General features: G+C 47.0%; 1 protein-coding gene across 3 annotated transcripts in view; it reads left to right on the top strand.

Moving 5' to 3' along the window:
• Positions 1–20,624, top strand: part of AKT1 (AKT serine/threonine kinase 1) — a 305,064-nt gene extending 284,440 nt beyond the window's left edge. For all 3 annotated transcript variants that reach the window (XM_029598073.1, XM_029598072.1, XM_029598074.1), the window contains 2 exons: positions 7,268–7,370; positions 19,255–20,624. In XM_029598073.1, the coding sequence (XP_029453933.1) occupies positions 7,268–7,370; positions 19,255–19,334 (183 nt within the window). In that variant the 3' untranslated portion in view covers positions 19,335–20,624. The remainder of the gene's footprint in view (positions 1–7,267; positions 7,371–19,254) is intronic.
• The last annotated feature ends 318 nt before the right edge of the window (positions 20,625–20,942 follow it).

Genomic DNA, 20,942 nt, shown 5'->3' with positions numbered 1-20,942 from the left:
AGGAGATTTCCGTGGTCCCTCGGAGGTGAGCCTTGGTCCGGTGGCCGATTCGCGGCAGGGACTTAGCACCCGAATCCTCGGGCGCGGCGTAGAAGCGGCCTCTGTCCGGCGGCCGAATCGCGGTGAGGACTTGGCCCCCCGATCTCAGGCGTGGCTGAGAGGCAGCGGGTGCACCCCCTCGAGCACGGCGGTGAAGGTATTTGCCCTCTCCCCCCGCAGCCGGAGACCGCCCGGAGCAAAACCGGGAAGCGCCGAAGACAAGGTAAGGTGTAAATCTTCTACTTAATCCGGTCTCCGAAGATCGAGGAGGAGCACAGATCGGCGATCGGAATCTGTGCCACCGGGTTGATCCACCCTAGCAGGGCCAGGCCCCGGCTGTTCCAGGGTCTGCCCACGTGGAGACCCTCCAAGGAGGTTGCTATATTGCCCGCACGCTTGCCGTCGCCATCTTGGCCTTGTTCGCCGCACCATCCGATCCGAGCGCACAATTATTTGTGCGCATATTCTTAGGCGCGCATAAGTTACGCGCACAGTACAAGGCGCACATCTACGGCTAGGCGCACACCTGCGCGCACATATCGGACGCAATGGAGCGCATAAGAGCTTACACGTCCACAGAAATGGCACCTCCAGAAATAGGAATAAAAGCTCAAGGCCTCTGCCCAGCATGCCACACAGAGCGAGGAAGCAGACGCCCTATGCACACACTGTGAGGAGGCCCTGGGAGATCCAGGTCAGGGCCAGTCCCACCCAGGGCCCAGTGCTAGCTCCTCAGGGGGCACACCGGACCTAGCAGGCCCCAGTGAGTCCATCCCACAGACGGGGACCCCCAGGGAACCGGCGCCCCTCAACTTAGACCCAGCATCGATCTCCTGGGTAGAGTTATTTAAGGGGATTCACGCCTTTGTCAAGATGCAGACTGAACCCCGGGCGGACCAGCCATATGCGACACCGGAAGACCCTCATGCCCCAGGACCCTGGAGGCCTAGGCACAGGCTCCCACCACCCAGAAGCCCCACCTACGGGGACACGGATTTCTACGAGGAAGAAGTCTAGCCCCCTTGAGGAGGGAGAACTTCCCTCGGGGACAGAGCCACACCGAACCATGAGACGCTTCTTCTCAAAGGATGAGCTTCCGGACCTTGTATCCCAATGCCTATCGGAACTCGCTATCCCGGGCCAAGGCACCCCGGGGGAACCTAGAATGAACCCCCTGCTGGAGGGCCTTCGACAGACGTCTTGCCATTTTCCTGTCTTACAGGTGGCACAACAGCTAATTGACCTGGAGTGGAATGCGCCGGAGTCCTCATTCAAAGGGGGTCGAGCCTCATCGGCCATGTACCCCCTGGACCCAGCAACCAAGGAGCTTCTGGCGTGCCCTAGAGTGGACGCCATAGTTTGCGCGGCCGCTAAGCGCACTACCATCCCAGTGGAGGGAGGAGCGGTGCTCAAGGATGCACACGACCGGCACCTGGAAGCCATACTAAAACAAGCATTTGAGGTGGCAGCCATGTCCCTGCAAATTGCGGCCTGCTGCACCGTGGTGAAACGTTCCTGTTTATCCCAAGCCAGGAACAACACCCCGGGAGAAGACATGGAATCAGCACTATCATTCCTCTGACGCGGCTTCCGATCTAGTGCGCACAGCAGCCAGAGGAGTGTCATCCACAGTGGCAGCCAGGAGACAACTCTGGCTTTGAAATTGGTCGGCTGACGCCTCCTCCAAGACACGCCTCACGAGAATGCCCTTCAAAGGATCCCTCCTGTTCGGCAGCGAACTAGAGAAACTGGCTAACAAATGGGGCAACTCCCCATTACCTCGTCTGCCAGAAGACAAGACTAAGAGAAACCAGCGTCCCTTTCCCAGGTCCACCAGAGGCAGAAGCTCACAGCGCTTCAACCCTTACAAGAATAACTATCAAGCGCCCCGCCCTACGGGCAGGAACCAGTCCTTTCAGAAAAAACACAAGAGGGGAACCAGCTCGGGTCCAGGCCCCAGCTGCACCCCACAATGAGATTCAGCCAACCCATCCAAGGGAAGAAGCCATAGGGGGCAGGCTAACCCTATTCTACTACAGATGGGTTGAGAACTTCGGACAAGTGGGTCCTAGCCATCATCCGAGAAAGGGTACTACCTGGACTTCCTTCGAAACCCCTCCGGACAAGTTCATGGAATCTCCCTGCCACGACCCCCGCAAGAGGGTGGCAGTGGAAGCTACACTGACCAGACTTCTGGACCCTGAGGCCATAACCCCGGTACCTACTCCGGAAACAAATACTGGCCATTACTCCATTTACTTTATCGTACCCAAGAAAGAGGGTACATTCAGGCCCATCCTGGACCTCAAGTCGGTCAACCGACACCCAAGGATCCCACGCTTCCACATGGAAACACTACGATCGGTCATACATGCATTACAGCCAGGAGAGTTCCTCACAACCCTGGACCTGTCGGAGGCCTACCTACACATCCCAATTCATCAGGAACACCAGCGCTACCTACGCTTCAAGGTCCTGAATCATCACTACCAGTTCCGGGCACTACCCTTCAGGTTAGCCACTGCTCCCCGGACGTTCACCAAGGGTAATAGTAGTGGCGGCGGCAACACTCAGGAAGGAAGGAATCCTCGTTCATCCTTACCTGGATGATTGGCTGATCAGAGCAAAATCACCAGAGGAAAGCCACCAAGCAACCAGCAGAGTCCTAGCTCTACTGGAAAGCCTGGGAGGGGTAGTCAACACAAACAAGAGCTCCCTACAGCCCTCGCAGTCGCTGGAATACCTAGGAGTCCGATTCGACACCAAGGAAGACAGTCAGCCTGACCCCCATGAGGAGATCAAAGCTGTGGGACCGGCTCCAGACCTTGCTGAGCGCCCCTCGTCCCACAGCATGGGATTACCTGCAAGTCCTCTGACTAATGGCATCCACACTGGAAGTGGTGCCATGGGCACGGGCCCACATGAGGCCCCTGCAACGCTCACTCCTATCACATAAGAACATAAAATGCCATACTGGGTCAGACCAAGGGTCCATCAAGCCCAGCATACTGTCTCCAACAGTGGCCAATCCAGGCCATAAGAACCTGGCAAGTACCCATGATCCCAGAACTACTCCGTACGTCTACCACTACCAGGCAGAGTCCGGACCCAGCTAAGGTGGTGGCTACAGACCAGCCACATGAACCGGGGGTCAAGACTATCCTCCCCAACCTGGACCCTGCTCACCACAGATGCCAGCCTACACGGGTGGGGAGCACACTGCGAAGAGTTAACCGCCCAAGGGCGGTGGAACGAAGAAGAGGTGGGGTGGAACATCAACCGCCTAGAAGCACGGGCGGTCAGATTAGCCTGCCTGTGGTTCGCCCACAGACTTCGAGACAAAGCGGTCAGTGATGTGGGACAACGCCACGACGGTGGCCTACATCAACCGGCAGGGCGGAACCAGAAGCCAACAGGTGTCCTTAGAAATAGACCCTCTGGCTTGGGTGGAAGCAAATCTCCAGGACATCTTCACCGTCCACATCACCAGGAAGGACACCACGGCAGACTTCCTCAGCAGGGAAAGTCTAAACCCAGGAGAATGGAAGCCGTCACCCACAGCCTTCAAGATGATAGTGAATCCATAGGGGACTCAGACATGGATCTTCTAGCAAACAGATCCAACGCTCAAGTACCCAGATACTTCAGCTGCAGGCGGGATCTGCAGTCCCAGGGGATTGACGCCCTGGTACAGGCCTGGCCACCGGGGACCCTGCTATATGCCTTTCCGCCGTGGCCCTTGCTAGGCGCAATCATTCACAAGATTCAGCAGCACAGGGGACTAGTTCTTCTGGTGGCTCCGGACTGGCCAAGAAGACCCTTGTACGCAGACATGAGAAGACTACTGGCAGGGAATCCACTACCCCTGCCTCCATACAGACCTGCTACGAGGACCCAGCTCAATTCTCTCTTATGGTCTGGCCATTGAGAGGGCCCGCCTGAGAGAGGGGATACTCGGGGGCAGTAATAGATACTCTCCTCCGATCACGCAAGTTCTCCACATCTCTAACATACATAAGGATCTGGAGAGTCTTTGAGGCCTGGTGCGAAGACCACAATGTCAAACCACATTCCTCTAAAGTTCCCGTGATCCTGGAATTCTTACAGAACAGACTACAGAAGGGTCTGTCCCTCAACTCCATCAAGGTACAGGTGGCCGCATTGTCATGCTACGGCTCCAGGAGCGAGGACGCCAGATGTATCACACTTCCTGAAAGGAGTCAAACACATTCGCCCACCACTAAAGTGGCCAGTGCCCCTGTGGAACCTCAACCTTGTCTTGGAATTCCTAGCGGGATCCGCCTTCAGACCTCTCCGAGGCCTGTCCCTCTGTCTGTTAACCTTGAAGACTGTGTTCTTGCTGGCCGTGTACTTGGCCCACCGCATCTCAGAGCTACAGGCCCTGTCCTGCCGTGAGCCATTCCTCAGACTCACCCCGGGGACCATTCAGCTACGCATGGTTCCCTCCTTCCTCCCCAAAGTGGTCTCACACTTCCACCTTAACCAAACCATCTCGCTACCTGCGATGGACGACTTGAAGTCTGAAGAAGCCCGTAGTCTGCGCCATCTCGACATCGGCAGACTCCTATCCAGATATCTGGAAATGTCGGAACCAGTACAAGACGGGCCACCTTTTCGTCCTTCACAGCGGAAAGAGGCAAGGGGAAGTGGCCTCGTGGGCAACCATTGCCCGCTGGATCAAGGAAAGTCATCAAGGCGGCCTACGTAGAAGCGGGAAAACCCACCACCTCTACAGGTCAAGGCCCATTCTCCCAGAGCCCAGGCGGTTTCCTGGGCAGAAACTAGAATGCTGTCACCTGCTGAGATCTGCAGGGCGGCAACGTGGTCCTCCATCCATACCTTCTCCAGATTCTACTGTCTGGATGTTCAGGCTCGGGAGGACACAGCATGTGCAAGAGCAATCCTTAATGGACTACGGGCAGCCTCCCACCCAGTTCGGGAGTAGCTTTTATACATCCCATTGGTCCTGAGTCAATCTGCTACACGCTAGGAAATGGAGAAATTACTTACCTGATTTTGTTTTCCTTAGTGTAGACAGATGGACTCAGCAGCCCACCTTCGGCTGCCACTATACATGGTCCTTCAACGATTCAAGGGTAAGCCATGCTTTCATTTCCCTAGGGCATCCACCCTGCCGGGTGTCGACGCTTTCCAGTTGGGCCCACTGGCGGGCTCCAGCTATAGTCAACCAACCAGTTCAAGTTAATCAAGTTTTTAACGTTCTAACAAAAGTTATCTAAGTTAATCATAAGTTAATCAATCAGTCAGTCACACATATATCCACAATGCTTTGCAAGGAAGAATACTGAGGAGCTGCACTTCCTGCAGGGGTATATGTACTAGGGGCTGACGTCAGCAGTTGGAGACTGATCAGATTGCAATCTAACAGGAGTACACTATATACCCATTGGTCCTGAGTCCATCTGTCTACACTAAGGAAAACAAAATTATCAGGTAAGTAATTTCTCCATTACTCCATCCCAACATCAAGTCCCTAGCACTCTGTCCTTAAATCTGCTGGATGAGGTATCTTGTCCTGTCTTTTAGAAGACTCTAGTAGAGGGTCCATTGGTTTAAGTAGAGGCTTGCCTTCTAGTGTAAAGGAAATAGCCTAGCTCATTTCTCCTACTCCACACATGCAAACTGCTTGACTACTTGAGTCACTTCTCAAGACTGTTTATGGTTTTCCTCTCTGCAATTAGTGCTTATTACCACCATGTAAATTGTAAACCCATCTCTGTACAGCCTTTAGCTGTAAGATTTCATTCAAGGATTACTCTTATTAAAGCCTCCCATAAAAACCTCCAACTGTCTTGGGACTTCAGCAACATACTACTCAGCTGATGCCCTTTGAGGCATTTAGACACCAGTGCTCTGAAGTAACTGACCTGGAAGATCCATATTTGGTCACTTTGGCACACAATCAGTGAGCTCCAGGCCTGAGTTACTTATCCACCTTATACAAACATATTTCATAAGTGTGTTGAACAAGTTCTTGCATATGGTAATGTCTTCACCTTTACCTTAAACCAGTCAAATGTGCTTCCAGTGTGTTTTTCTCAAGCCAGATGTGAAGAGGCTGTACAGTTTAGATTGCAAGAGAGCTTTAGCCTTTATTTGGATCCAAACAAAAATCTGGGTGGACTTTTTTAAGGTCTTCTGTCCACTCCAGATCAGACCTGCTGTAGCCAAATGCATACTAACTGGGTAATTACATCTATTATACTCGGTAGGCTTGATCCTGGAAGGGTATGTCAGTTCATAGTATTGAGTATGGCAGTGTCTGTGGCCCATCTGAGGTCAGCCTGCATGAAAAAAGCTGCAACATGAAGTTTGATACATTCACATCTCATTACTGTTCATGGCTCTGACACAACAGATTGTAAGTCTGTTCTGAAAGGTTTTTGAGGTTTAGAATCCAACTCTTCTCCCACTTCCCCCCCTTTTCAGTTAAAGCAACCTATACCTAGGGATTCCCTGCTTTTGAGGAACATCCTGCTTGTCCTGTAGCAGTTATTCTCTGAGAATAGCAGGACACAAATCCTCACAGAACCCACCTTCCCTAAAAGTTGGATTTTGTTACCTTAAACTGAGAGGGTACCTGTGTGACATCTAACACTGGACATCCTGCACATGCTCAGACATCTGAAAGCTGTTGAAGCTTCCAACCAGAGATTTTACATTGCCCACTTGTAAGGACTTGCATTCTGCTGTCCTAGAACAGCTGCTATAGGCAACTAAAGATTTAATATTTATTGCTCTCTTTGCTTTTTCTGTTTTTTAATTTTGATTTGTGTATTTTGTTTTGACCATGTTATAATTTTTTTAATATTTTGTTTACTTGTTTTATGCCTGTTTTTGCTTGTAGTATTGTCAACTGCCTTGAACCTTACATAGTCTATAAATTAAATATAGATAATACTGTATATCAAATCTGACTTTTCAGCTTGCTTAAAAATACCACTTATAAACTTGGCCCTTGCTGAATTTTATATTTTTTTTGACCCAGTAGTTTCTACCCATTTCTTTATACTTGCAGCTCAGTTAGGAACTTTTGCCTTCTGGTCTTCCTCCAAAACATGGAATGGATCACTCTGGTTCTGGCAAAAAGGTCTTGTTGAAAACATGAGCTGGATTCTGGTTAAGATTTCATCTGAACATTACACTTTATTTCATACTGTGATTTAATGTATATTTAACTTCACAGCTTGTACCTCCATTTAAGCCACAAGTTACATCTGAGACTGACACAAGATATTTTGATGAAGAATTTACAGCACAGATGATCACGATCACCCCACCTGATCAAGGTACACTAGTCTAAATTTCTAGATGTTCAAGCTAGTTTTTTTACTGTAAAAAGTGGCTTAATTAGTAAAATAAAATTTTAGCCTTAATTTAATAAAAATGTTAAAATACATAAAGTGCAACAAGGAAAATCTCAAATTTTGGTATTTCATCTCTAGCCAGTTTTTTGAGCTGATCTTTGGGAGCATTTCTAAGTTGCAAGGTCAAATCTCAATCCTTTTTAAAATGATTGTGTACCATTTTTTTCACCTTTTATTGCCAGTAGTTTAAGAGCAATTTAATGTTCTGTCTGCAGAACACATGAATAGTGTATTGAGGGTTCAGTCACACTGCCTGAGTTCTTGCTGTCCGTGGTTACCCTGTCCATTCCTTCCCTTGCACAGCTGTTTAAATGCAATGTTTTGTTAGTGAATGTCAGAGGAAAACTTGCTATAAATTTTTTTTCCCCCTCCTTTGTCTGCTCCAATGGAATATTTATAGGGGGGGAATGCATGGCTTCTCTTTAGCCATGTATCATAATATTCAGGCAGCATGTAAAATATCTGGACAACAGTAGTTATTACTTTTTTAAAAATGGTCCATGATGGTGGTCTCTCTACATCTACAAGTATGTAACATGTAAAGTACAGCACTGCCTGCCTGCTTAGTAAATTGGCATTAGTCTTAATAGGATACATTCACTTGCCATTTGCCTTCAAGGATCCCTATTGCTTCTGCTCCTAATTCTCTTCTCCCCCCCCCCCCCCCCAAACCTGTTTTCATGGCTTTTGGCTTGCAGAAATGAAGTTCTGCTGCAGGCTTTTTGTATATGGAGGAGTACTGGCTGTCTTCTGTTGTAGTGAAGGATAGTCTGAGCCAGTGGTTCTCAACCTTTTTTCCATCATGACACACCTGCCAGATGCTCACATGCATGACACATTGCACACTACATTTAACAGCTTTTCAAAAAAAAAAAAATCCTAGGTATTTTATTGTAAAAAAAGAGAGAATATTCTTTAATTTCAATAACTGCTTCTAAAATATTTCACATTTTAATTTTTGCTTACTGCATCAGTGAGAAATCTGGGACTGATATGCACATGCAGTTTTTCAATAGGTTGACAGTGAAATGCATGAGTTTCTAAGGAAGTTTTGACCTCTGACTCTTCTGGAGTTTATACAGAGAAGTTAGGAAATTTCCCCTTTCAACTCACCATACAAAAAATATATTCAAATTCTGGTATCCCCTCAGAAATAGCACTTCAGAATCCTTTCCCTGCCAGATACTTTGTGAAATAACATGAAACTTGCTGAAAAGACACACATTTAAGTATACCAGCCATACCATAAGAGCACTAACACCCAGGACTTGAACAGCAGCAACCTAACCTATGAAAAAGCAAGACTGCAAATATAGAAAACAGTACACTTACTATTAGAAAAACAAAGCAAGCCAGACTGCTCTAGATTTCTACACAGCATCTACATCCTAGTTAGCAGAATCTCTCACCTCCAGAATACAGACTGACCCTTACTAATAAGGAATAAGACCCAAAAATTAAAAACTAGCATATAGAGAGAAACTCCAAGAATCCAGGGGGGCAGTGGTAGGATACAGCATGCCTGCAACATTTCTGGCTTGGACCAATGGTGGCAATGATTGCCAGAGTTGAGGGAAAAGCAGCAAGTACCACACTCCTTTGCACTCTTCTCAAGCAGCAAGCACATGTGGCTGTTATAGAAAGCACAAGCTATATCAAACTTTTGATGACACTTTCTATCCCTTAGTGACACACCAGTGTGTCCAGACTCTGGTTGAGAACCACTAGTTTGAGCCACAGTGATCGTGTTTGACAGAGGGACTGCACTGGATCTTGAAAGGGGCTGTAGCATTGTGGTTCTAGGCCTAAAGTCTCACCATAGTCTGGTGTTCCCACGGTCTTGAGATTGAATGGAAACTTAGGGCTCGAACAGTACTATAGGCTGTGGCTCTGGCCCTGAAATGGAAGCCAGTGGCTAACTGAGGCATCCTGGGTCACAATCTTGATGGAAAGGATCATCTAGGAGCAGGCAAGAGCATATATCCAGTGCCTGTGTTGCATGCCTTAGAGAACAAGGAAATTCTTATATTTGTTTTTATACTCACCCCTACAGCTAACAGAAGTAAGGGGATACAGCCATTCCTCAATTCTGATAGGGCTAGAGATCATCCTAACACCTGCCCTGAAGAGGCAGATTGAGAGCAAGAACTCTTGAATGTCACAGGGCAGGAGTAGATGACTCAAGGGGAGCAGGGGTGATAGCAAGAGGTTTTGTATCTCTTTATTGTAAGCAAGTTCAGTGAACTTTAAGGCAAGCATATTTCCCCCAAGATCAGTTTCTAAAAGCTCCTTCCCCCACAAGCAGGCTAGGCCTCTTATTCCCTATTAGTCCTGTCTGTCCAGAAGAGAATCACTAGCTTCTCACAGGACAAGCAGGATGGTAGTCCTCACATATGGGTGACGTCGCAGGATGGAGCCCAATCATGGAACACTTTTGTCAAAGTTGCCAGAACTTTGACTGGGCCCCTACTGGTGCATGCCCAGCATGGCACTAACCCTGCAGCCAGCAGGGGTCCCCCTTCAGTCTTTTTTTCTGTGCAGCAGTAGCCTCGCAGTTAATGAGCTCTGCAGAGATTACTGACAGGAATTTTCCTCACGGAATTACTGAAAGTTAATTTGCACCACAGGAGTTCCTCCAACTTTTCCAAGCCGTGGTACTCCGATAAGTTTTTACCCGTTTTTCTGTAGATTACCATTGAGTTTGGCACTTGCGGCCTACTGGCTGTCAACCATATCGCAGCTAAATTTTTTCCATTGCGTCGGGGTTCTCTCTTTGCCCAGACTGTAATCGCACCATGTCTATCACAGACCCCCATAACGTCTGTGTAATGTGTCTTGGACAAGAGCACAATGTCTTGACCTGCACCAAATGTGCCCTAATGACCCCAAAAGGTCGCAAGACCAGAATGGAGAAGATGGAACTTCTCTTCTGTGCTCAAACCCAGACTCAGTCCATTGCATCGACGTCGTCAGAACCGGCTCCGTCAACTTCGCGTCAGCATCGACCGGTGACTGTCCGATGTAGACATCTCGGCCTTCGACACCCTCTACTCCCCCTCAGGACCGAGGGGTTTGTAGAGACAAACATAGACATCGAAAGTCTTGGACCATCGAGGAGCGAAATCATCGACCTCTCCATCATCCGAGCTGCCGTCGAAGAAACCCCGTCCAGAAAAGGCACGGACCTTTTCGGCAACTGGGTCACCGAGGCAACTCTCACCCGTCGGTATTATTTATTAAATTTTCTATACTGATATTAGTGGGGACATTATATCGGTTTATATCAAACAGGAAACACAAAGTATTGAAATTACATAAAACAGGGAGGTGGGGAGGGAGAAATAGGAACTATGAGAAAGTAGGAAGAAATACATAGGAATTGGGCTACTCTGAAACATAAGGTAGCCAAAGTTAACGTATCAGGAGCCACGACTCTGCCTTTAACGGTGGTCCCTCTGGCTAATCCTCTGCCTCCTTCTGTTCCGGAGCCAGGGCTGCTTGAAGAACTGGACCGGATGGTTCAGGAGGCCATCGACAAGGCGATGCGGTGACTCCAGGTTCCTCCAGCACAGATACCGGTACAGATTGCGGAACAGACCATGACCCAATTCCAGCAGCGTTGGCACCGCTGCTCTCCAGGTTGGAAGCGCTCATAGCCGCTTTTCCACAGATGGACCCCGGGTCACCAATGGCTCTGGTGCCCTCCCCGCTTACTTTGTCATTGGGAGGAGAAACACTGTTCCCTATCCTTCCATCGGGAATTCTGCCTCAGCCATCGATGCCGATACGTCCCTCGCCATCGATCCAACCATCTGTGCCAATACGGCAGTCGGCACCACAGAGCCATCCATCGATATCCTTGATGCCTTCATTGGTGCCTCCACCTATTCCTTCGGAACCTAGACCAGGACCTTCATGTATCCCACCACCCCATCCCCCTCTAGCTCCTAGGGGAGCACATGCTGATCCCTATACATGCACTGATTCCTCCCCAGACAAATGATTTGCCTTCGCCTCCTTCACCCACTGAAAGTAGAAAGCATTCTCCTCCAGAGGACCTTTCCTTTATAAATTTTGTGAAGGAAATGTCTGAATTAGTTCCCTTCCAATTACAGACTGAACAGGATGATAGACATCAGATTGAGTTGCTTCAATTCCTGGATGCTCTCAAGGAAATAACCTCTATCTCTATTCACCAGGTTCTATTCGATCTCCTCAAGAACTGGGAACATCCTGGCTCCATTGCTCCAGTCCACAAAAAAGCTGACACTACCTATTTGGTGCAGTCAGCTTCAGGGTTTCAAAAACCTCAATTGGATCACCAATCTGTAATGGTTGAACCCACACAGAAAAGAGCAAAAAGATCAAAGCCTCACACTTCTTTTCCTCCGGGCAAGGATCAGAGGTTTCTAGATGCAATTGGTTGCCGTGTCTTCCAAGGATCAATGCTCATCTCCCAAATTGCTGCTTATCAGCTCTATATGACCCAATATAATAGGGTCATTTTTAAGTAGATACAAGATTTAACAGACTCCCTGCCTCATCAATTTCAAGAGCAACTCCAAACCCTAGTAAACAAAGGATTTGAGGCAGGCAAGCATGAGATCAGATCATCCTATGATATCTTTGAGACTACTATTAGAGTATCTGCAGCAGCTATTTCGGCAAGGAGATGGGCCTGGCTCAAGTCTTCCAATTTTCGCCCTGAGGTACAAGACGGTAGGGATGTGCAGAGGGACGCCATACGTTGCATTCGTGATTCGGATTCGTCGGGGAGCAGACACGTTGCATTCAGCCGTATGGCGCCCCGATGCATTAATACAGCGATTTCTATTCGTGTCCCAGCTAAAATTAAAATCAACTACAACCCCCCACCCTCCTGACACCCCCCCCCCCCCCAAAGACTTACCAAAACTCCCTGGTGGTCCAGCGGGGAGTCCGGGAGCCATCCAATCCACTCACACCTTCTGTGCCAGTTTCATTATGGCGCCGATAGCCTTTGCCCATACTATGTCACAGGGGCTACCGGTGCCATTGGTCAGCCCCTGTCACTTGGTCATCAGCGCCATCTTGTGCTCCTACCATGAGACGGGGGCTGACCAATGGCACCGGTAGCCCCTGTGACATAGTATGGGCAAAGGCTATCTGCACCATTTTGAGTACTGGCATCGGACGGCCGGAGTGCAGGAGGTCGCTCCGGGACCCCTGTTGGACGCCCAGGGACTTTTGGCCAGCTTGGGGGGGCCTCCTGACCCCCACAAGACTTGCCAAAAGTCCAGCGGGGGTCCGGGAGCGACCTGCACGCCGGCCATCCAATGCCAGTACTCAAAATGGCGCCGATCACCCCCCTGTGACATAGTGAGGGTGTGATTGCATTGGATGGCTCCCAGACCCCCCGCTGGACCACCAGGGAGTTTTGGTAAGTCTTGAGGGGGTTCAGGAGGGTGGGGGGTTTGTTTAAATTTTTATTTAGGTGGCCATATAATTTGGGGAAGATTTGTGTATTCGTGGGGAATCGCGATACGTTTCGCTTCCCCATGAATACTACGAATAGTGCAGTATACATTGCAGATCGCCAATACGGCAAAAACAAATGCACACCCCTAAAGACAGGTTATCTGACCTACCCTGTGTAGGAGATAATCTGTTCGGAGAACAGATTCAGCGGACAGTGGCAAAACCTAAGGACCATCATGAGATAAGACAGCTGTCTGATACTTTCTATTCTTCAAAACAACCCTTCTGAAAGGACTCTAAAAAGTCATTCTTCCGCCCAAAGAAGTCCTACCGTTCCACGAGACCTTTTTAAAAAGCCCAGTCTAGTCAGACACGGAAACAAAAACCGCAAGCAGCTCCTCAACCAGGTCCTGCTTCAGGTCGCAGCCAGCTTCCATTGCCTCACGTACCAGTGGGAGGTCGATTGCGCCACTTCAACATATGGCACTCCATCACCTCAGACCAATGGGTACTGGCGATAATTGCTCAAGGTTACCATCTGAACTTTCTCTCTGTGCCACCGGACTCACCACCTCTACCAACGTGGAGAACATCCGATCATTCTGTCCGTCCTGGATCAAGAGGTCTCCCTCCTTCTCCAGTCCAAGGCAATAGAACCCCGTACCCCACTCAGCATGGCCTAGGATTCTGTTCCCAGTGCTTTCTAATCCCCAAAAAATCGGGAGGCATTCGTCCTATTCTTGACCTACGGGCCCTCAAGTATCTTCAGCAAGAGAAGCTCAAAATGGTAACCTTAGGCTCGCTTCTTCCTCTTCTACAAAGAGGAGACTGGCTTTGCTCTCTCAACCTCCAGGACGCATACACTCATATTGAGAACTCCATCTCATCGCAAATACCTGAGGTTTCTTGTAGGACCCAAGCACTACAAGTACAGAGTGCTTCCATTCGGCCTAGTGTCTGCACCACGAGTCTTCACGAAATGCCTTGTAGTGGTTGCAGCCTTCCTAAGAACTCAGGTTGTTCACGTCTACCCCTATCTAGACGATTGGTTAGTCAGGGCTCCCACTCAGCAAGCTGCTCTGTTGTCCCTCAATCCAACCTTACACACTCTAATTTCATTAGGATTTCTCGTCAACTGACAAATCCTCTTTAGTCCCATCTCAAACCTTGTCGTTCATTGGGGCAGACTGACACCTTGCAGGCAAAGGCTTTTCTACCTCGACAGAGAGCTCTCACTCTCGTGTCTCTGGCACAAAAGCTGCAGTCTCAGCATTCCGTGGCTGCACGCCACTTTCTCATCCTTCTGGGACACATGGCGTCCTCAGTGCAAGTCACACCAATGGCCTGTTTGGCCATGAGTCATGCAGTGGACTTTATGGTCACAATGGACTCAAAGCATTCAGCCCCTGTCGACCATTGTCCATGTAACCAACTCACTCTGTCAGTCTCTTGCCTGGTGGAGAAATTAGAACAATCTCCTCCAAGGCTTGCCCTTTCAGGCTCCAGACCCTCAATTAACTCTCACCACCAATGCTTCCAAGCTCAGATGGGGAGCTCATGTGGCCAATCTGCAGACATAAGATCTTGGTGTCCAGAGGAAGCCAAACACCAAATTTCCTAGAGCATCAAGCAATCAGATATGCTCTCAGGGCATTTCAGGATCGCCTCTCAAGTTATCCTGATCCAGATGGACAACCAGGTGGCCATGTGGTACATCAACAGGGAGGCATGGGCTCCTTCCTTCTGTGTCAGGAAGCTGCACAGATATGGGCGGAAGCTCTAAACCATTCGATGTACTTCAGGCCACCTGGTTACTGGGAGTGGACAATGTGTTGGCAGACAAGCTGAGTCTCATCTTTCAACCGCACGAGTGGTCTCTCAACCCTTCAGTAGCAAATTTCATCTTCCAACAATGGGGATGTCCTCAAATAGACCTCTTTGTGTCTCTTCAAAACCGCAAAGTAGAGAACTTCTGCTCTCATTCGCAGCAAACACTCTTAGCCCAGAGAGACATTCTTCCTCTCGTGGACAACCGGTCTGCTCTATGCATTCCTTCCACTTCCTCTTCTCTCGAAGACTCTAGAAGTTTCGTCAGGACAAGGGAACCATGATCCTGATAGCACCTCACTGGCCACACCAAGTGTGGTTTCCAATACTGCAGGATCTCTCCATTCGCAGACACTGTTTAAACCTCGGATTGATAAGATCAGTAAAGAGACCATCCTTAAGAATCTAATCAATGCAAGCTTTAATAAAAGAAATGCGTCTTTTCTTTGATGCAGCAGACAATACACAGCAAGGGATGTATGCCCAAACCTGCACAAGAGATCTAACATGCATGTTCAGCAATTTAAGGGTCACCATTAGCCAATCAACAGGTGTCTGCATATGCCTGCCCATTATCTTATAGCAAATTAATACATTTTAGGCATTTGTGTGTGCTCTTACTATGGGCAGGTACCTCTGGTGTAATTTCCAGGAATTGAGACCAAGTTTTGTTTTTGACCAGGTGTGATGTCATCTGTGCTGGCTGGTACCCTGGTAAGTTTCATGTTCATAGTTCTTCATAGTACTAGTGTCACATGCACAGGATATATCAATCTACTAGGTGTAGTTTTGTGCTGGCTATTACATTTCCCCCTTTGAAGGGTGACTCCTAAGAACCCCCGTCAGTGATCTGTTCGGATCCCTTGGATCATGGTTCTCTAGTTTAGGTTCAGGATTCAAAATTCTAATTGGCTCCATGTGTACGATTGCCTTACTTGGGCTTGTCTGCCTCTGCATGCCATGCCTTTGCATCTACCTACGAAGATGCAGAGACCAAGTATCTGAAATGCTGATCACCCAGACCAGCACCTGGATCATGCTCAATCAAGCTGAAACCTTGAACCTGCTGCTTCTGGATTCCAATGATGACACTGAACCATTCCCCACCACCCATGATAACTATCTGTGAAAAATGAGCACATTGGTATGAAGACAGGTAAAGTCTCCAGCCGGTAAGGATTAGCCTTAACTAGGCGGGACAACCTAAGACAGGCGATGTGCGACGCAGATAGTTGTGAAGGGTTCCTAGGAGTCGCCCTTCAAAGGGGGAAATGTAATAATAGCCAGCACAAAACTACACCTAGTAGATTGAGAAATCCTGTGCACGTGACACTAGTACTATGAAGAACTATGAACATGAAACTTACCAGGGTACCAGCCAGCACAGATGACATCACACCTGGTCAAAAACAAAACTAACTTGGTCTCAATTCCTGGAAATTACACCAGAGGTACCTGCCCATAGTAAGAGCACACACAAATGCCTAAAATGTATTAATTTGCTATAAGATAATGGGCAGGCATATGCAGACACCTGTTGAATGGCTAATGGTGACCCTTAAATTGCTGAACATGCCTGTTAGATCTCTTGTGCAGGTTTGGGCATACATCCCTTGCTGTGTATTGTCTGCTGCATCAAAGAAAAGACGCATTTCTTTTATTAAAGCTTGCATTGATTAGATTAAGGCTGGTCTTTTTACTGATCTTATCAATCCGTGGTTTAAACAGCACATTCCCTTGGGAAAGGACCTGCTTCTGATTACTCATAACAGGTGCCTCCGCCACCCCAATCTTCAAGCCTTGTCCCTGACAGCATGGATGTTGAAAAGTTAATCCTTCAGCCACTCAACCTTTCTGAACCAGTTTCCCAAGTCCTGATTGCTTCACGGAAGCCTTCCACGAAAAAATCTTACTCTTACAAATGGAACCGGTTTAAGTCATGGTGCTCTTCTCAGTCCCTTGACCCCTTTACCTGTCCAATCACGATGTCTTTGGACTATCTCTGGCTCTTATCAGAGTCAGGTCTAAAAACTTCCATCAGAATGCATGTCAGTGCGGTAGCCGCCTTCCATAAAGGTGTCGGATGTTCCTATATCAGTACAACACCTTGTAACACGTTTTTTGAAGGGCTTGCTTCACCTCAAGCCTCCATGTCATCCTACGGTCCCTTCTTGGGACCTTAACCTGGTTTTGGATTGGCTCATGAAACCACCATTTGAGCCTCTTCACTCCTGTGAACTTAGGTATCTCACTTGGAAAGTGATTTTCCTTTTGGCAATCCCTTCAGCTCGCAGAGTTGGTGAATTACAGGCCCTAGTTACCTATCCGCCTTACACTAAACTTCTGCAGGACCGGGCAGTATGCCACACTCACCCTAAATTCTTACCCAAGGTAGTTTCGGATTTTCATCTAAATCAATCCATCACACTACCTTCCTTTTTTCCCAGGCCCCATTCTAACCCAGGAGAGCAGGCTCTGCATACCCTCGACTGTAAACAGGCTCTAGCTTTCTACCTAGACCGTATAGCTGCCCACAGGAAAAGCACTCAATTCGTCTTTCCATCCTAACAAATTAAGGCAGCCTGTGGGTAAGCAGACTCTCTCCTCCTGGTTAGCGGACTGCCTATCCTTTTGCTATCAGCAAGCAGGCATTCCACTTCAAGACAGTGTTAAAGCACACTATGTGAGGGCCATGGCGACTTTAGTAGCTCACCTATGATCAGTGCCGCTTTCTGACATTTGCCGGGCTGCCACCTGGAGTTCTCTCCACACCTTTGCAGCCCACTATTGCTTGGACAAAGCCTGAAGACAAGATTCCATCTTCGGCCAGTCTGTCCTTCGTAACCTGTTTACAACGTGATGTACCAACACCCTTCTGCCTGCCCGTTAGGGTTCAGGATGCCCTCGGCCAAATTTTCTCCCAGTCCTAGTGCTTTGCACACCTGGGTACATTTGGTGCATGCTTGGACATCCTCAGTTCGGTACTAACCCATATGTGAGGACTACCATCCTGCTTGTCCTGTGAGAAAGCAAATGTTGCTTACCTGTAACAGGTGTTCTCACAGGATAGCAGGATGTTAGTCCTCACGAAACCTGCCTGCCGCCCCGCGGTGTTGGGTTCAAAATGTTTTGTTTTTATTTTTTGGCACTGCCTGTAGCTTTTAAATAAGACTGAAGGGGGACCCCTGCTGGCTGCAGGGTTAGTGCCATGCTGTGGATGTCCAGTAGGGGCCAATCAAAGTTCTGGAAACTTTGACTGAATCGTTCCATGATTAGGCTCCATCCTGTGATGTCACCCATATGTGAGGACTAACATCCTGCTGTCCTGTGAGAACACCTGTTACAGGTAAGCAACATTTGCTATCCTTAAGGGTTCTGCTGTCTGACACAAGTAGCTAAAATAGGGCCATTATTCAGATAGTGGGCCAATAAGATGGCATTTCATTTTGATGTAGGATGACCTACTAGGGAGGTTTTCCATTTTGATGTCTCCCTGTAGTAAGACTAGTATGAGCTCACTTAGACCCAAAGAGCTATTCTAAAGTCTCTCCAAGATGTTATAGATACTGAATTGACCACTGACTGGGACTTGACCATTAAGGTAGATGGTGCTATATAGAGGTGTTAAAAGCATATGGGTGTACCTGTATAGAGCTGCATTCCTAGCATGGACATAGATGTGGAAGCAGCTTTAAAAAATGTAATGAGCTTAATAGAGCAGTGTTACAGGTTGCAGTGCTCTCATATGTCCAGAGCTATCTTAAAATGGGCTTGACATTTAGGGTTTTTTTCTGCCTTCTCTCTGGCAGTATTCTAGAGCAGTTATTCCAGACTCTAGTCTGAAAATCATACTGGATAGGGGTGTCTTCAGGAAAACCATAGTGATCATGAATATGAGTTGCATATGCTGGTTTGCTCTTATAACTATCCTGAAGACCGGACTGGGGTGTCTCTAAGATGGATCCCAACCCTATTAGCCTAAAGCATTGCTGGGGAAACTCCTATTGAGGGGAGGAGCCAGTAAGGGGGGGGGGGGGGGGGATCCTGGGAAGAAGGTAATGAGACTTCTATGAAGACTTATTGGTCTCCAGAGCCAGTAGGTGGCACTACACCTAGGGCTTCTGATTTTAGATGTTTATAAATTGTGTAAATTTTGGTGTGATATTTTAGCTAATTAGTTTCTTTAGGATACCAGAATAGTGTTTCAGTGTCTTGCAGCACAAGTAACATTGGGTACCTTCTGATTGAATCAAATATATACACTTGTGCATTTGAGGAATTGCATGGAAAAGATGCAAATAAGCAGAGGATCCAGAGTAGGCAAAGGAAAGGTGAGAGTACTAGGGGAAGTGTTCTTTCTGGTATTAAATGGGTGTTAGATTTTTCTTTTTGCATTGTGAGTGTTCTTATTGGGGTTTATCAGAGCTTCTGATTTTGTTTTAACTAATGTACTTGATCCAGACTGGCCAGAGACTAATTCTACTGGCAAGATGTTATTCATGCTAATCTTTTGGTTTTACAGATGACAATATGGAATTTGCAGATAATGAGAGAAGACCACATTTTCCTCAGTTTTCATACTCTGCCAGTGGAACAGCTTAAGGTGTTATACCTTTTTTCCATTTAAAGACTGCATATTTTTGGACTGTCATTGAAGACACTGTAAAGAACTTTCTATAGTCTCTAAACTGCAGAGTACAACAATTTAGAGGAATTTGTAGGAAGTCTGCATACAACAGTTCTCTGAGGAGGAAAATAAATTGCATCCTTATAGTTGACATTTTTAGGATAGGTAAATGAATTGTAGCTCTTTAAGAAAGTGCATCAACACTGTTCACTTCAAGAGTTAAGATCAACGTCTGCAAAATTTCAGAAGACTACCTTTTCCCTTTTTTATTTATTTCATATAGTTCATTATCTAAATGAGTCAACATTGTGGCTAATTAGAAGTAGTTAGGAAAAATACTATTATAGTAGCTAGTGCAATAAAGCAAAGTGAACAAGTACTGAATTTGAGGTTCAAAGTCACTTTGTATAGCAATGGAGTGTCATGAAAGCAACAAAATGAACAGAATAGCCTCAATGAGGTAAATCAGCAAGCAAGAGGTTTTTTTAGTCTGCTACCAGACATTACATATCAGTTCAGCAGTTTGTGAAATCCAAATGTACTGCGAAGGGCCAGCTTCCATTACAGCATGTCTTGGTTTATTGTTGGGTTTAAAATCATTTAAATGGGACATAATCTGCAAACCTGCCCGCTCTTCATAAAGATACTCCGCAGAGAAACATATGTGAGGAATTCATTTGAATGCAAATCTTGTGCAAAAAGCTGTCTGCATTGGCTGGCTTCATCTTCCTATCTGTACTTGCTGAATTTCTGCACTGCATCCAGTCCTGCTCTGTGCAAGACTTCTTCAGTAGATGGCCAGGTCAAGTTGTATGTGTCTGGTTTTTTTTTTTCATTTAAATGAGACATAACCATGTTTCCCAATACAAAAAAGGAACTAGAACACAGTTCCTACATGTACTTGCCTATTCAGTTATAACTTTCTAATCTTGGAAAAAAAATTCACCTTTTGTATCATTTTGACTTTTTATGCAGTCTTATTCTGTTTACTGCAAATGAATGTATTCAGTTGTAGATTGCACTCTTTATATTGCTTTTTTTCTTTTCCTGAACTATAAAAATTAAATGTATTATTTAGCACTTTGTGCAGCAGAATGCATTAAAAAAAAAATCCTCACTTTCCCTATGAAGATAAAAGGGGAAATGTTCTAGCACAGATTGCCCAGTACCAGGACTTATTTTTTTGTATGATGCTCAATGCTAATTTTTACTTGTATGATAAATTTTTCCCTCAAAATAAATAAAATAAAATCTTTAACAAGCTATATTCTGTGTTAGTTCTTTTGTAAAACACTTAGGTCCACAAAGGTGGGCTGGGGGAAGATTACAATAAATTGATCCTTAATTGCCTCTGGGGATATTACAAAATGGTTTGGGTTCAAATTGCATAAACATCAAAAGGAGCGGAAACTGCTCTCCACTGCTCTCCACAAACAATATGTAAATCACCACGGAGAGACAGAAGAATTAAATCAGTCCCAGAGCATCCAAATTTTTAAATATGCAGTATTTTTATTGGGTTCAAATTGCAACAGGTTTCATTTTTAGGATGTTGGTGTTTTCTTGCAACGAAGCAATAGTGG

This window comes from Rhinatrema bivittatum, chromosome 4 (assembly GCF_901001135.1).
Source record: "Rhinatrema bivittatum chromosome 4, aRhiBiv1.1, whole genome shotgun sequence".
Taxonomy (NCBI): Eukaryota; Metazoa; Chordata; class Amphibia; order Gymnophiona; family Rhinatrematidae; genus Rhinatrema; species Rhinatrema bivittatum.
The sequence above is the reverse complement of the archived record's forward strand: the minus strand, read 5'-3'. Positions and strand labels throughout refer to the sequence as shown.